Here is a 16,016-nt window from a genome sequence, read left to right as displayed (position 1 = left end):
TTTTTTCCCTCGACACCAACTCTCTGAAAGTTTCAGACCTACAAGCTCTTGAGCTTGTAGATCTGCTATTTTCTGATATCTATCTATCTATCTATAGTGTATCTATCTAGAGTCTAGATTCTAGACCTTGTCTGTCTGTCTGTCTGTCTGTCTGTCTGTCTGTCTGTCTGTCTGTCTGTCTGTCTGTCTGACTGTATCTGCCTCTGTCTATGTGTCTAGACTAACCTCGCATCACCAGTCTTTCCACCTCATGTCTAGACTAGAGAGAGTAGACAACCTTTAACCTAGAGATCTGAAAATCAGTACAGTTTAACCTGGCATTTTTTATTAGTCTCTGGTCACATGGCCTCCTGGAAGAAAAAAAAAACTCCACTTGAACTTTTACCTAGTTTTTTTTTGTTGCAGTATTAATATATAATAATTTAGAAAAAAACATTCTAATTGTTTTATTTTATTGAATTATTATACTGGAGATTGAAGAGAAAACTGTACAAAAAATTATAATAACAGAAAATAACTTAGTTGACGTTTTTATAAATATAACTGCGTAGTCCTTTCAGCTTTATAAAACTCTTATATTCAAATGACTTTTAAGTGAACAGATTTTAAATAACTGGCTTCATAATAACGCATTTAAATAATTTAGGTACTCAGATACAAAACCAGTTAATTGTTTGAGCAGGAGATAATTGTTCTAAAATGATTTAAATTAAAGTTTTGCTTTGTCCTTCGAGGACCACGTGGCAGACGATACTACGTGACCAGTGTTGCCAAATTTTATGAGAGAAATAAGCAGCCAGGTCTAGGAAAACAAGCCCAAAAGAAGCAACTTAGGCCACGTGAGCACATGAGCGACGCCTTGTGAGTTTGTAGATCTGCTATTTTCAAAAACTCTTGCAATAAAATGTGGAATATTTGGAATATTTTTCGAAACATATATCTAACAACACAAATGCTCCATGGTACAAAACATTTTCATACAAATATTTGAGAACCACTGGTTTAAATGATAATTAAAACATTAGAAAGCAAGCCTAATTAAGCAACTACACTTTAGAGACAAGCCCCGAAAAACCGCAACCCACAACTACCAATAATTTACAAACAACTTTACAGGAAAACAAGTCCAAAGTCGCTTATAATAAGCAGACATGGCAACGCTACACGTGACGTCAACACCAATCGACATATCAACTCTAATAAAACCGTGACGTCAACATCACTCGACACATCTTTGTCAGTGAACAAAATGGCAACCTACTGTCTGACCGTCGCCCGGCTTCAGGTAAGAGACTGCATTTTGAGCACCTGTGAGCCCCGTTTTCTTAAATATTATTTATGATTATCATTAATATATCCGGGTCGGGTGGGAACCGGGCCGTGGCTGACCCCCACTGGGCCGCCGGGACCACTGACAAGCCCATCACCGACCGACCGCAGGTCCGCTCAGGTCACCTCAGTGTCCCTGTCTGTGGCTCCACTGGGAGGAGGATCAGGTTTATGGATGATGTTTCACAACCACCTTGAAGCTAATCGTTGTTTTAACGTTCACGCCTGAAACACCGTGACGCTGAGCTTTAAGTTGATCTGATCTGGATGTGATTTGAACGGAGGGCTGTGGGGTTTTTATCAGCAAGGTTAACACAAGGTTAGTGGCGCAGGGCGCCTGACCAGAGACTCTAGGGACCATACCAGAGAGATGGATCTAATCTAGAGTATGACCAGTGGTATAAAGTAACTAAGTACATTTACTCAAGTGCTGTACCTAAGTACAATTTTGAGGTATTTTTTCTTTTCCAAGTATTTCCAATTTTCAATATTTGTTACTTCTACTCCACTACATCTCTGAGGAAAATATTGTACTTTTACTTTAGTTGCTAGTTACTTGGAAGATTTTGAATATTATTACAAAATGTACATCATTGACCCTATATAATACTGTACTTTGGCTATTTGAAAATAGCCTGCGACGTGTTGTGAGCTTGTAGATCTCCTTTCAAAAGATTATTTTTGTACATATTGAACTTGTGAAATGGGAGTAAATTGTGAATACCGAACCTTCACTTGTAACAGAGTATTTCCACATTGTGGTATTGATACCTTTTAAGTAAAATATGTGAGTACTTCTTCCATCATTGGACGCAGGGACCATACCAGAGAGACGGATCAAATATAGAGTATGACTCCTACACCATGATGTCTATGCTGTTGGTGTTGAAACGAATTTAAGGTCATATTGAAATTAAATGGCTACTGTATATACAATACTAGCCATGGTTCACATGACGCTCATCTGTCATGATATGACAGTCATGTTTCAGGGCTAATACAATACCTGCATTCCTGAACAATGACAGCTGTCATGCCACCCCGACTGTTTACTGTAGCCTACATATCTTTCTTTCTTATTACTACTCCTATATATGTTGTTTTTGCATATTACTATATATTATCGTTTCTCTTTAAATGTCTCGATGAGTTGAATACACAGGACCTTAATGGAAACAAACCCTGGGCTTATTTGGGTTATCCTTTTAGCATTCTTTTGTATAGATCTTTGCCACCGTGATTTTTATTTGCAAACTGTTAAAGTATTCAATCAATCAATCAGCTTCATTTTAGTTGCACTGAAAAAGAAAATGTTACTGTGTGTACTGACTAGCATATGTTCTAACCAGTTACCACAGTGCTCTGATAGTGAAAAAGGCCAAAGATCAGTATACAGAATGTAGGTGCAGCTGTCTTTAGCTGTACTTTCACTAAACGGTTCATTACGTTGTAATAACTACTGATAAACGTAGAGGACAGCTGGCTCTGTTGGGCTTTCCAAATCATATTCACGATTTCAGAAATCAAACTATATCAGCAACAACTGGACTTGACTCTGAAAATTAGTCCTAGAATACTTTATGAGTACTGTACATACATACCAGTAGTTGACGTCAACGGTTGCCCGACTGCCCGACCGTAGCAGGTAAATAAAACGGTCGGGCGGCGGGCAGGTGGAGTTTGCTTTCAGGTTGCCCCTACGGCCAAGTACGTTTCTGAGTGGCGATTGCATTTGCAACAGTCTTTTATTAGCGCACAAACACAACACAAGATATCTGTCTATAAACACTTGCACGTGGCCAGAGTACTCCCTCTCTTCTCTCCCACACACACACACACACACACACACACACACACACACACACACACACACACACACACACACACACACACACACACAGCGTGCAGTGGCAAATGGAACGATTTTGTCTATGTCGTGCAGCCCCAGAATTCGCAAATGGAAAGTAAAAAATAAGTGTTAAAATGAATAGTAATTCAAATGTTACCTATCATTTTATAATGGCAATTTACTTTTCTGGCAAGTGGACATGACCTTTTGGGCAAGTAGAACATGACCTGTACTTGGCCGACGGGCAAGTGCCTCTGAGACCTTAGTGTCACCCCTGCATACTGAATAAGACTTTGCCCGCCCCTCACGCAGGCCAAGCTCTCCACCTGTCCTGTGACTTCCCCTCCCTTCCTTACGCTCATGTTTATTTACCCAACAAACACTGTGACTCAAGTTGAACTTAGATGGGAGCGATATTCTTGTTTCCTAGTTATGCTGCAATTTAAATTAGATTTAGAATTATCACAGCTGAGTCAAATGTTTTGCTGCATAATATAGGATACAGTAGCTCTGCAACATCCATGGATAGGTATTAACCACTTAAATCCTCTATAGTAAACTAGTACTGAGTTAAGCGGGGTCCTCCATTGCTGCTTTTTTCCTTCCACTCCAAATCTCTTGGCCGAAAATAGCTGATCTACAAGTTCACTACATTTTGTTGTGACCAGTTGGGTGCTTGTGGATGTGCCATTTTTGGCAAATGTTCCCCCCAGAATAGGGATGCTAGGGTTCAAGTGTTTAACTTAGTCCATATTATCAGACAATAAGATCATATTAAAATTCTCTTTCTATCATTACAGCTGGCCTTGGGCCAAGGTGCGAGGCGGCTTCACGTATCCGCAGCATTCAATGCCAAGGCCAAGGTTTCTATGAGCAAGTTTGAACCCACATCCTACATAAACTATGGGAAACTAAGGTCAAACCTTGACATCGTACGCAAAAGGTAATCTATAATATTTATACTGGCTTACTATGCGGTTCTGTACAACACTTTCTTATCTCTTTGTATTATTTTGTTTATTTATCTACTGTTAGTTTTTCCACATGTTTTTGGCATCATTCATTTGTAGCACGTGTCAACCCCAGTATTTGAATTGACTCCCAGTGTTTGAACTAACATGATTTTGTTTGTTTGTTTTCCCCTGAATTTGGTGTATTTAGTGTATTTTCTTTATTTTTGTGGCGTATGGGAGTGGGGTTGTCTGAGTGTTGAGTGAGACGTGGAATGGGTGTTCACTGCACATCTATGCATTGCTTTTGCAACCCTATAATTTTAGGCCAGCAGTCGTTCTTCTCTAGGCTGTACACTTACAGTTGGAAGTTTGGGGGGAGGTGGAGGTTTCCCTCATGTGGTCTTGCATTCTAAATTGACCATGGTGTTTAAGTCTACATTGTGCACTATAGACAAATCATAGTGAAATATTAAACATTTCCTCAATAGGCTTTATTATAAATACACCATGATTTCTCTCTTATCAGCACTACTGTAAGCATCACAAGAATCAATTCTCCATCAAATTCAGAGGACCTTTCCGCTTCATATTAGAGACTGTACCAGCCTTAGCTCTTTCAAGGGACAATCATTGCAGCTTTTATTATCAAATTTAAACTTAAGGAGTACATCTTCTTAACCAGTCTGCTGTTTAAATGTTATTCTCTGTGTGTGTGTGTGTGTGTGTGTGTGTGTGTGTGTGTGTGTGTGTGTGTGTGTGTGTGTGTGTGTGTGTGTGTGTGTGTGTGTGTGTGTGTGTGTGTGTGTGTGTGTGTGTGTGTGTGTGTGTGTGTGTGTGTGTGTGTGTGTGCGTGCAATATACATATATAGGTATGTGTGTGTATATATAGTCATATTTCTATTTCTTATGGATAATTTTTGTCTTTATTCATATTTCTTGAATTTATTGAACTGTTTCAGGTAGCAACTGTACTCTGATCATTGTAGCGTGGGTTTTGAATTGGATTGATCATTATTGTGAATTTGATGCTCTGGAAAAAGTGCACTTGTCCACCTTTTATGGACCTTGAAATGTGCTTGAATTTACAGCTGGCTGCCATCCATTAAGATTCATGTCCTACCTGGGATTTGAACCCATTACCTAAGACGGAATGCCTGCTTGGGCAGGGGAGATATTGAGCTTCGGGCAATACCTCTTGTCAACCAATAGGTTCCTGCCCAAGCACAGAATAAAAAGTTTGGGGGAGAGTAGGGAGACTACCTCCGGCTCCAACCACTGTAGTTGTGTTATTTATTTTGTATTAAATACTCTACAATACAGATTGGTAAAAAAAAACTTTGATTATAAAAACAATTCTAAAAATGTTTAAATCCTCTACAAGTAGTGCATATTCTCAAGATGGGCTTTGTACCATACCTACAACCACGCTATGTCTACCCCTAAGGTTGAACCGGCCGCTTACCCTGTCAGAGAAGATTGTCTATGGCCACCTCGATGACCCCCACAACCAAGAAATCGACCGCGGCCGCACCTACCTGCGCCTGCACCCCGACCGCGTGGCCATGCAGGATGCTACGGCCCAGATGGCCATGCTGCAGTTTATTAGCAGCGGTCTGCCCAAGGTGGCCGTGCCCTCCACCATCCACTGCGACCACTTGATCGAAGCCCAGATCGGAGGGGCTAAGGACCTTGCCAGGGCAAAGGTGAGGTGACATTGGGCGGAGGGTCTGGATGTTTGCTCGGACATCCAGGGTTAATGATGGTCTTTTAGTGATTTTCAAAACATGCTTTCGGTTATTTAGAATTTGACAGTGAAATCACTTCAAGAAATACCATGAATACGGCTATTACTACTGCTTTTATGTGATATTTGTCTATATGTACTAATGTATTCATCTGTATGTACTCTATATCGTATGTTTACTGTTGCTACACTAGAAGTAGTTAAGCTTAACCTGGTTTTAACCAAGTGGCCGTCATGTTTCTTATCCACAGGATATCAACCTGGAGGTGTACAACTTCCTGGCCAGCGCTGGAGCCAAATATGGAGTAGGATTCTGGAAGCCAGGGTCTGGAATCATCCATCAGGTACGACTGGATTTATTTAGAATTAGAACTTTTGGACTAATAGTCAGAATACTGTAACTGCTGTATATGTTCTTTACCCATTAAAATGTTATGGCTATTTAAAAATGGCAGATATACAAGCTCACAGCGGGTCACTTTGTGCCGTGCTACAAGCTTGTAAATCTGCCCCCCCCCCCCCCCCCCCCCTTTGTTGTAATCTTGAGTTGAAAGTGTGAGAACTACTGATTTTAGAAGACATTTGTAGAATCTGCCTCAGGTCTTAATGTTTTTTAACATTTATTTATAGGAATAGACAGACAATAGACCGAGACAATGTTGGGGAAGAACAGGCAACTGTCTGCCTGTGTATTCTGTCTGTCTGTGTTGATTCTTGTTATTTATAGATGGATGCCATCAGTGATGTAACATTCTATACTAATGTTACATTCAGATTATCTTGGAGAACTACGCGTACCCAGGAGTAATGCTGATTGGCACAGACTCCCACACACCCAACGGCGGTGGATTGGGGTCTATCTGCATCGGAGTTGGTGGAGCCGACGCCGTTGATGTCATGGCTGGGATCCCTTGGGAGCTCAAGTGTCCCAAGGTCAGTAGTTTTGAAATTACAATTTTAGCTGTTATTCAGAGTGGTTATTACAATGTGGTGATCAGGTATTGTTCGGCATTGTGCTCAAGGAGACATGGCCGATGTGCGGATCCTACTCGTGACTTCCCCAGTGTAGGACAGTGATTATAAGCGCAACGGTCATCCTGTTGAATTTTGGTGGCGTTTTGCTTTCCTTAAGTTACGGTCTTGTTTGCCTCTTCCTTTTGGAAACGTGTCCCATTCCCACAGAGGCTTGATTGGGAAATTACATGCACATATTGATAATTAATGCAGACCTTGCACACGTGGGTGATTAACTCCTTGTTTACTGTGGGAATGTACACGCACACTAGAATCTACAACAATTACAGTTGTTGAAGTTACTTTCTACCTCCTCACTGCTGTCTGTGATTACTTTGCTAAACTCTTCTTCTTTGGTAATTCTAATTCTAACAGGTGATAGGAGTGAATCTGACAGGCAGACTGTCAGGCTGGACCTCTCCTAAGGATGTCATCCTGAAGGTGGCCGGCATCCTGACAGTGAAGGGAGGCACCGGAGCCATCGTGGAGTACTACGGTCCTGGAGTTGACTCCATCTCCTGCACCGGTCAGTAGGGAGGGGTTACCAGGCACTTGCTGTTCTGTTGAGTCTAAAGGTTGTTACACACCAGGGACGTGACAAATAAATGATCTGAAAATGCGTTGCATAATATTTGACATCAAACTATTCGTATAGTTGATGCCTCATTCATGCAGGTTGAGGCTTTTATTTTCTGCAGAAAATGTACCTAGTTTCGAATATGTTGCTTTTATCGTCATGTAGTATCGGCGTTCTGTATCTGTCCTAGTGGCTCTTGAATGAAGAATGCCATCATCATAGTCATTATCTTAAACACAGTTTTAGCTTTTAACTTTAAAATGCCTCCAGGAAACCTGGACGTGCTTTATTTGTTATGTCCATTTGTGAGCTGTTGGTCTGTTTTACACATCTTTATCACATGTTGAAGTGCATGTCTGTTTTCCAATATAAAACATGATGTGTTGGTGTGGTTGTGGTTCAGGAATGGCCACTATTTGCAACATGGGAGCAGAAATTGGAGCCACAACCTCAGTGTTTCCCTACAATCACCGCATGAAGACCTATCTGGAGAAGACAGGACGTGGAGGTATGATGTCATTCCTATGGCTTTAATGTGTTTCACGTAGACATCTCTGGATCATATGCGGGTTATTAATAGACCATACCAGTGGTCTGGCATGGTTAGCCCACGACCCAGAGTGTACATGACATTACTGCTAACTATTTTACCAAGCTTTCCATGGTTTGTTAGATTTTCGAGGAAGCCATAGCATTTGGATTACATTAATTAAAGTACAGTATGAAAATCAACTTGCAGACCCTTGAAACGTTCTTGAAACGTTCTTGAAATGGGTATGGAACATACTATTTGTTACAGATTTTTTTTCAAATAAAAAAAACAAACAAATTGGTAATCCAACACGCTAAATATAAACGTGCAGTTTTTCTTTTTTTGGAGAAGTTGTGATATCATTGCTTTTCACACGGATTAGTTTGAAAAGTCTAGCTGAAAATAGTTCCTGGAAAAAAGATTGATTTACAAGCCAAATTCTATGCTTAGTCATCTCTTTTAAAGTCATAGACTTCGAACATACGCCCTCCCCACCCCCTACATGCTCTACCTGTTGCCTCAGCCAGGCTGAAAGCCTTTTGGTGATAACACAATATTCATGCAAATTCTGTTGATCAGCAAACATTTCACCACAGATTTATCCTGTTTCACAATTTCTCATTCATCAGATGAAGTTACACAGTGATTGATATACTTTGCAAGCTTTGAGATCTTCAAAGGGTGAGAATGCAGAATGTTTGTTTCATGTCCTGTATCCTAATGTCTCTTGTCAGATATCGCTGCCCTGTCTGATGAGAACGCAGACCTGCTGGTTCCTGATGAGGGCTGTGAATACGATCAGATCATAAACATCGACCTGGACACGGTCAGTTCTTCAAAATTATGACCTCACCACATGCATAACCTACAGTATAGTAATGGCCATACCATAACTCATTGACCATCCGTATTCTTTCTAAGGCTTTGTGGTAATCTACATTAACAAATACAGTCAGAGTTTGATCCAGTGTGCAAACTCTGTTATCCTTTAATATATTTGTTTCTGCCCAGCACCTGGCACTTTAACTTTGTATGTGCGTGCTTTATTTGCTTATCTTCTCAATGGTTCATGCATGCAAAGCTTTGTCTTCGCATCCCAATCAGAATGCTTACCAAATATGTTTACTTCTCAGCATATACTAGAGCCTTATGCAGGGGGAAATAATTATCTTGAATCATTTACAAGTGTATGTCTGAGACAACTTAAGCTCGGACTGTGAAATATGAAGTTAAATGTACTTGTCTAATTTCCATGTAACAGAAATGTTTGCTTATCAGTTGTCATGAGGGACAAGATTGCCACATGGCACTGTATATTCTTCTAACATTCAGACTTTCTATTCCATCCCCTCTTCAGCTGAAGCCCCACATCAACGGACCCTTCACCCCTGACCTGGCACACCCAGTCTCCGAAATCGGTGCTGTGGCTAAGAAGAATGGCTGGCCCCTGGAGGTCAAAGTCGGTAAGCAATGTCCTCAAAATGGAACCATATACAGACATGCTGATTATCTGTGCAAACTTTTTACTGAACAAGATTCATCATCATTCCACTCTCCGACGTTCTGTGGCATGCCTCTTATTCTGAGACTCAAAGAGCTCTTCCTCTTACTATAGGTTTGATTGGCAGCTGCACCAACTCCAGTTACGAGGACATGGGCAGGGCAGCCTCCCTGGCCAAGCAGGCACTGGACAAGGGGATGACGTGCAAGTCCCATTTCAATATCTCCCCCGGCTCGGAGCAAATCCGTGCCACCATTGAGCGTGATGGATACGTGAGTACTGAGGCCGACACACTGAGAAAAGAGTAAAACCTTTATTTGTCTCACTATCTCGGCGATCCATTCCCCTTTTTTTTTGTATTTGTTCTTTACTAGAGGTTCGGGCCACTTTCCTCCATATATGGAGCTGACTGTTTTGTTTGCGCCTGATGCCATGACGGCACATTATGAGGTTACACAGCACACTCCATATCTGGGCGTGGCTGCGATGGGAACTCCTTATATGGCAGAGCCGAGTCATAGTGACATGAGTGTGACAACGTGGTCCGTCCGTCCGTCCTCCGATTAGCCAATTTGAATATAGGATTGTTACAGACAGTGGGAATTTTGAGTGACTAGAGGTAATCTAGAGTTCAGGCCGCTACCCAGCCCTGACACCATGTTGCACCGCCGATCCGACCAATATGTCTGAGTCATAGTGTCAGGGGCTTTGTCAGAGTACCCGTTGTACACATCTGTCTGTATCCTTTGTATGCCCATATATTGGAGATCCCTGATGTCATTAGTATATATGCCCATATGTGGGCATATTGGTTGGATCGGTAGTTCTGGACAACTGGATATCCATACACGGACATATCGGTCAGATCGGCGGTTCTATCTGGACAACCGCCATATTATGGCGGTTGTATTCAAACGACTCTGCGGCGTGCACCCAAGCCCCCAGAACCCAGTGGTTGCATTGAAGCGCATTGAACATGCTGGCCATTGGGATATCCGATGCCCTCTCTATTATTTTTAACTCTATGCGTGCACCACACTCCCTCAAGTAATTGCTGATGTGCGTGCCGAGCTTGAAGTCAGCCGGCCCCATATATGCACATAACCATATATGGGCATAGCGTGCGAATATGTGGCTCTGACAACCGAATCTCTATATGCGCATATATATATGTGTGTGTGTGTGTGTGTGTGTGTGTGTGTGTGTGTGTGTGTGTGTGTGTGTGTGTGTGTGTGTGTGTGTGTGTGTGTGTGTGTGTGTGTGTGTGTGTGTGTGTGTGTGTGTGTGTGTGTGTGTGTGTGTGTGTGTGTGTGTGTGTGTGTGTGTGTGTGTGTGTGTGTGTGTGTATGTATGTTTATGGTTTTGTCACAGTGACGTGGTCCGTAGTAGTGGAAAACTTGAGGTGGAATTCAGTACTTGGCCAGAAAAAGTTACATGTTACTACATGGATCTTAATCACTCTCCTTTTTCATTTTTTTTACGCAGATTGTTTTTGTTTTTACCCCTACATTCCTCCTCGTATCTCTCTTGAAATGAAGTGCTTAGATTGATAGAAACTGTTATTCTTGAGCTAACGAGATGTTTGTGTCTTCCCACAGTCAAAGATCCTGAATGACGTGGGAGGCGTGGTGATGGCCAACGCATGTGGTCCATGTATCGGACAGTGGGACAGGTGGGTGGCCGAACAACACAACATGCCACATATATTTGTAATATAATGTAAATGATTATGAGCAGACTTACTGCCCTTATACTTGGTTGCTCACAATGTGTTGCCCTGCGACCCATTGTGAGCTTGTAGATCTGCCAGCTAGCCTACCAGCTGTGTTAGCTGTTCATAATCGTCTCCTCATCTCTCCATTAATAACACAACTTTCTGAGGGTGAGTGAGACAGAATGCATCCCAGATGTCCTTTGACTGGCTTTCAATGTTTGTCATTCATCGAATAGCTCTGAAAGTGATCAAAACCATATAGTTTACAACTATCGTTGTGGTGTGGATTCTGTCATCCACTTAAGTTAGAACTATTTTCTTTTTTTTAAAGTCTTTTGGGGCTTTTATGCCTTTTTAATGATGGGACATTAGACTGACAGGAAATGGGGAGAGCGACACGCAGCAAAGGTCGTCGGGATCTGGATTTGAACCCATTGCAAGCATTGCGGCCAAGGCCGTCGGAACAAATTTTTAAATTACGTATTTATAGTTATTGTGCTCTGTGTGAACGGCGCATAAGCCATTGTTTTATAGAGGTGCTGTATATTCAATTTTGTGAATGTTTTGCATTCAGGCAAGACATCAAGAAGGGAGACAAGAACACCATCGTGACTTCCTTCAACAGGAACTTCACGGCCAGGAACGATGCTAACCCTCAAACACACGCCTTCGTCACCTCCCCCGAGGTACATACAGTGCACAGAACTATCTCTATTAGGAGTTTGACATGTTTAGGTGATCTTTTGTGTGTGTGGTATATATTTCCCACTTTATAGTTTAATTTAACCTGAACTTGCTTGGCTATATTATCCCTCCTCCTCCCAGATCGTCACAGCGATGGCCATCGCCGGCAGCCTCGACTTCGACCCGGAGACAGACTTCCTGACAGCTCCAAATGGTGAGAAGTTCATGCTGGAACCGCCCTATGGAGACGAGCTCCCCGCCAAGGACTTTGACCCAGGCCAGGACACCTACCAGCACCCTCCATCCGACGGCACTGCCGTGAAGGTGGACGTAAGCCCTACGAGCAACCGGCTGCAGCTGCTGGAGCCCTTTGACAAGTGGAGCGGAAAAGACCTGGAGGGCCTCCAGGTTCTCATCAAGGTTAGTGGGAGAGCGGGAGTGGTGGGTGTTTACAAGCATGTTTTTTTTATGCAGTGTAAAAGACATACAGCATGGCTAGTGGCCACAATTGCTGATGGATTTCCAAATTTACCCTGTCAAGCTTCAGCAAGAAAACCTCTAGTGACATGGTAACCTGCCACAGTAGATTTGTATTATTTATTTTATATTTGCCTGTTCATTGTATAATATAATTAAATATTCTTTTCATATATTGAAGTTTAATATATACAGTATGCTTAAACCCTTTTTGCTTGCTTATAAGTAAATGTTTTTATTTAACAAAATGTCAGTCAAAACATCTGTAATCAGTGGTCAGTATCCAAAATCTGAATGGGCACTAGACCCAAAAATCTGTCATCAATCGGGCTCTACTGTTCACTGTGAGAAAACCGTCTATCTCCTCTTTTCTTCCTAGGTGAAGGGAAAATGCACCACAGACCACATCAGTGCAGCTGGACCCTGGCTGAAGTTCCGTGGCCACCTGGACAACATCTCCAACAACATGCTGATTGGAGCCGTCAACATCGAGAATGATGGCATTAACAAGCTCAAGAACCTGCTAACGGGAGAGTACGCAGGTGTGCCTGATGTGGCCCGTCACTACAAGGTACAGGAGCGTTGCTCCCCTCATAATTATTTTTCCAAACCCGAGATGACTATCTAAAAAAGAAACATGCACCGTTTGTGTGCAGTGCACTTCAACTCTGACCCAGCTGTGTGTGTATGTGTTGGTGCCTTTAGGCCAACGGTCTCTCATGGATAGTGGTCGGAGACGATAACTATGGTGAGGGCTCCAGCAGAGAGCATGCTGCCCTAGAGCCCAGGCACCTTGGAGGGAGAGTCATCCTCGTCAAGAGCTTTGCCAGAATCCACGGTACTCCTCTCACCACCCGTCCGGTTCACAACCTTTGTCTGCTATCTGTAGGATTGTGACAATTTGGACACAAGCAATGTCTTGTAACTATAACACTACACAGTTGCTACGTATCTTGGCTTGTAACCCTGCTTTTACAAGATTCAAACCCTTATTTCTCATTCTATTTTTGTCAATTAGACAAACATTTTGGACACAAACATCTTTGTGATATTGTCCAATATTGCTTAGACAGTCACAATGACTTATGTCCTCTCCTTACTGGTCTATGTCCTGCTTTCAGAGACCAACCTTAAGAAACAGGGTATGCTGCCTCTGACCTTCAACAACCCCTCAGACTACGACAAGATCCGCCCAGATGACAAGATCTCCATCAGAGGACTCAAATCCTTCGTTCCAGGAAAGGTGAGCTGGTCGGAGGGCATTCACTGTCATTTGCTCTAATCCTATGCTGCTGAATTGAGCACCCAAGTACGTACCTGTGGTACACGCCTCGTGTGGAGGTGCGCACAGGGTGAGCCACTGAATTGTGGTCCCGATATTGGTAAAACGGTAAGCATTTGCTAACATTGGGAGGCAATTTTTGAATATTTGCTCCTCCTCCTCCCCAGCCTCTGTCAGCGGTGGTGAAGCACGTCGACGGCAGCGAGGAAACCATGCAGCTCAACCACACCTTCAACGACACACAGATCGAATGGTTCCAGGCAGGCTCGGCCCTCAACAGGATGAAGGAGCTGCAGAAGCACTGAGGAAGAGGAGGGAGTTATACAAAGTACGGGCGGACGAGGGAGGAAGTCGAGGATCGTCCTGGGGGGGAGAGGGCGGGGCATCATAGGAAAGATGGGGTATTAAAGGGTGATTTATACTTAGTTGTGCTCCGGTGCTGTGCACCGAAAATGGCTTTCAACAAGCTCACACCGCTTAGCAGTGCGACGCGTTGTGAGCTTGTAGATCTGCTATTTTTGGTGCACGACACGGTGCGCAACCGAGTATAAATCCCTCTCTCTCGAGCAGTCCATGGTTGATGGTTGGTTCCATTATGTACATTGGCTAACGACTTGGAACAGAGCAAGCGTTCTCTATACACACCCACATGCTGGGTGTTGAACAGTGCTTTTACTCTTCAAGTGTTATGCACATGTTGATGATGGAACACACATCAGCTCTCTTTAGCCAGTGGTCTGCAGTGTAGATTATTTCCCATGTCCTCCAATGTTAACCTTGGTTTTGTGGAGGGTAAGGAATCTGATACCAAGCACTGTGGCTAATGATACGTTGTTGTTATTAAAGAGTTGGGTGACATGACAGGAAGAAGCTAGGCAATGGGGGTGCAATCAACGCTGCAACTAATGCCAATTGACAATATTCACACTGTGGCCATTTTGATCTTAATTGATACTCCTACACTGTCGGGTTCGAGTCCCCTTCCCGAGTATGAAGTAAGAGCAAAATGGCCTCTGTGTGAATATGGTCAATGACACTACATAACACTTAACCACTTGAACCCCAGCATGCCTATTCTGGGGGGAACATTTGCCAAAAATAGTAGATCTATAAGCTTGTAGGCGCGTTGTGATCTTGGCTATTTTTGGCGAAGGGATTTGGTGTAGAATAGATGGGGGGGAAAAGCGGTCCGAATACATTTGTAACTCAGGTCGGTTTTACTAAGACTACTAGAAGATTTAAGTGGTTAAAAGATGCTACAGTAAGGGAATGTGTGACAATGATTAGGGGTTGTATAGAAGACGAATGGGTTGATGTTCAAGCATTTTCATAATAAGCTACTATGGTGTGAAGCCAGACAGTCATAACCAGTAGCAGAGCCCCAACGCCGTCAGTAGTGTCAACAAAGTGAGTCTGACTTCTGATGTTGGATATGGACACAATACACACACACACACACACTCAACTTTACAAATGACATGACATGCTGCCAACTGCTGTGCTGTCTGTGTTTTCACAGCTGTTTAAATAGACTGGTAATCGAAGCCAGTCTCATCTCATGCCGTAGCACACCCAGCTTATCTTAGCCAATAACCTTGTTGCTATAGTGTGTATTTGCAGGCTGCGTGGCAATGATGTACTGAAATTTGACCTGCCTCAGTTTGTTCTGAGGATCCATCCAGCCATAACCTATGACACGGTATCTTGTATGTAGCGTTGTACATTGTCAATGTTCTAAAAAAAAAAATGTAATGAGACCGGTTGTAGATTTTCAACAGTATACTATGGGACTCATATGCTAAACCACTGTAATATAAGAGTAACTGACCTTCTCCTTCCCTTATCTACACCCACACTCCAACCATCACTCACTAACCACATCTCTGTATATTCTATCATCTTTATAAGGTCAAAAGCTTCTAGTGGCTTTCAGAATTATTTATTTATTTTTGTCTTGCAAAAGCAGCAGATCATATGTGCATTTAAAAAAAAAAAAGCATGTCTTTCTATCACAATGTTCTTTGACACGTTTCAAGAGAGCCTGCAGTTAAACTTCATGGACTTGTGTGCTGTTGTTCTTGTGTGTTTTGTATAGGGTCATATTGATTCTTCTTGGATTTAGTTTTTTTTTGCTGTGTGAAAGGGAAAGACTGGAGTTGCACAACAGAACAATGGAATCCTGGTTCCTGCCACAAGGCAAAAACACACTCAAACAGTCACTCCTGTCAGGAAGAAATGTACCAACATTGGTTGTGATGATAGCCCACCAGTATTTATCCAATTTCAGATGTAATCAATGCTCTTTTAGTGTGATTATGTAGCTAGCGTAAAGGGGACATTTTCTGTATGCCCCCTGATCG

General features: G+C 42.5%; 1 protein-coding gene across 1 annotated transcript in view; it reads left to right on the top strand.

Annotated features, from left to right (window-relative positions):
* Nucleotides 1–1,210: 1,210 nt before the first annotated feature.
* aco2 (aconitase 2, mitochondrial) overlaps nucleotides 1,211–16,016 on the top strand; it is a 15,035-nt gene continuing 229 nt past the window's right edge. The window contains exons 1-17 of the mRNA XM_084079196.1: nucleotides 1,211–1,285; nucleotides 3,979–4,121; nucleotides 5,576–5,834; nucleotides 6,127–6,219; nucleotides 6,650–6,808; nucleotides 7,265–7,415; nucleotides 7,870–7,974; nucleotides 8,733–8,824; nucleotides 9,356–9,461; nucleotides 9,614–9,771; nucleotides 11,098–11,171; nucleotides 11,788–11,899; nucleotides 12,039–12,317; nucleotides 12,754–12,945; nucleotides 13,080–13,212; nucleotides 13,496–13,617; nucleotides 13,824–16,016. The exon at nucleotides 13,824–16,016 is cut by the window's right edge and continues 229 nt beyond it. Coding sequence (XP_083935322.1) covers nucleotides 1,250–1,285; nucleotides 3,979–4,121; nucleotides 5,576–5,834; nucleotides 6,127–6,219; nucleotides 6,650–6,808; nucleotides 7,265–7,415; nucleotides 7,870–7,974; nucleotides 8,733–8,824; nucleotides 9,356–9,461; nucleotides 9,614–9,771; nucleotides 11,098–11,171; nucleotides 11,788–11,899; nucleotides 12,039–12,317; nucleotides 12,754–12,945; nucleotides 13,080–13,212; nucleotides 13,496–13,617; nucleotides 13,824–13,961 — 2,352 coding nt within the window. The 5' untranslated portion in view covers nucleotides 1,211–1,249 and the 3' untranslated portion in view covers nucleotides 13,962–16,016. The remainder of the gene's footprint in view (nucleotides 1,286–3,978; nucleotides 4,122–5,575; nucleotides 5,835–6,126; nucleotides 6,220–6,649; nucleotides 6,809–7,264; nucleotides 7,416–7,869; nucleotides 7,975–8,732; nucleotides 8,825–9,355; nucleotides 9,462–9,613; nucleotides 9,772–11,097; nucleotides 11,172–11,787; nucleotides 11,900–12,038; nucleotides 12,318–12,753; nucleotides 12,946–13,079; nucleotides 13,213–13,495; nucleotides 13,618–13,823) is intronic.

The sequence above is a fragment of the Gymnoscopelus microlampas genome (genome assembly GCF_963454915.1).
Source record: "Gymnoscopelus microlampas genome assembly, chromosome: 14".
Classification (NCBI taxonomy): domain Eukaryota; kingdom Metazoa; phylum Chordata; class Actinopteri; order Myctophiformes; family Myctophidae; genus Gymnoscopelus; species Gymnoscopelus microlampas.
Note: the sequence above shows the minus strand (reverse complement) of the source record. Positions and strands in the feature narration are given on the sequence as shown.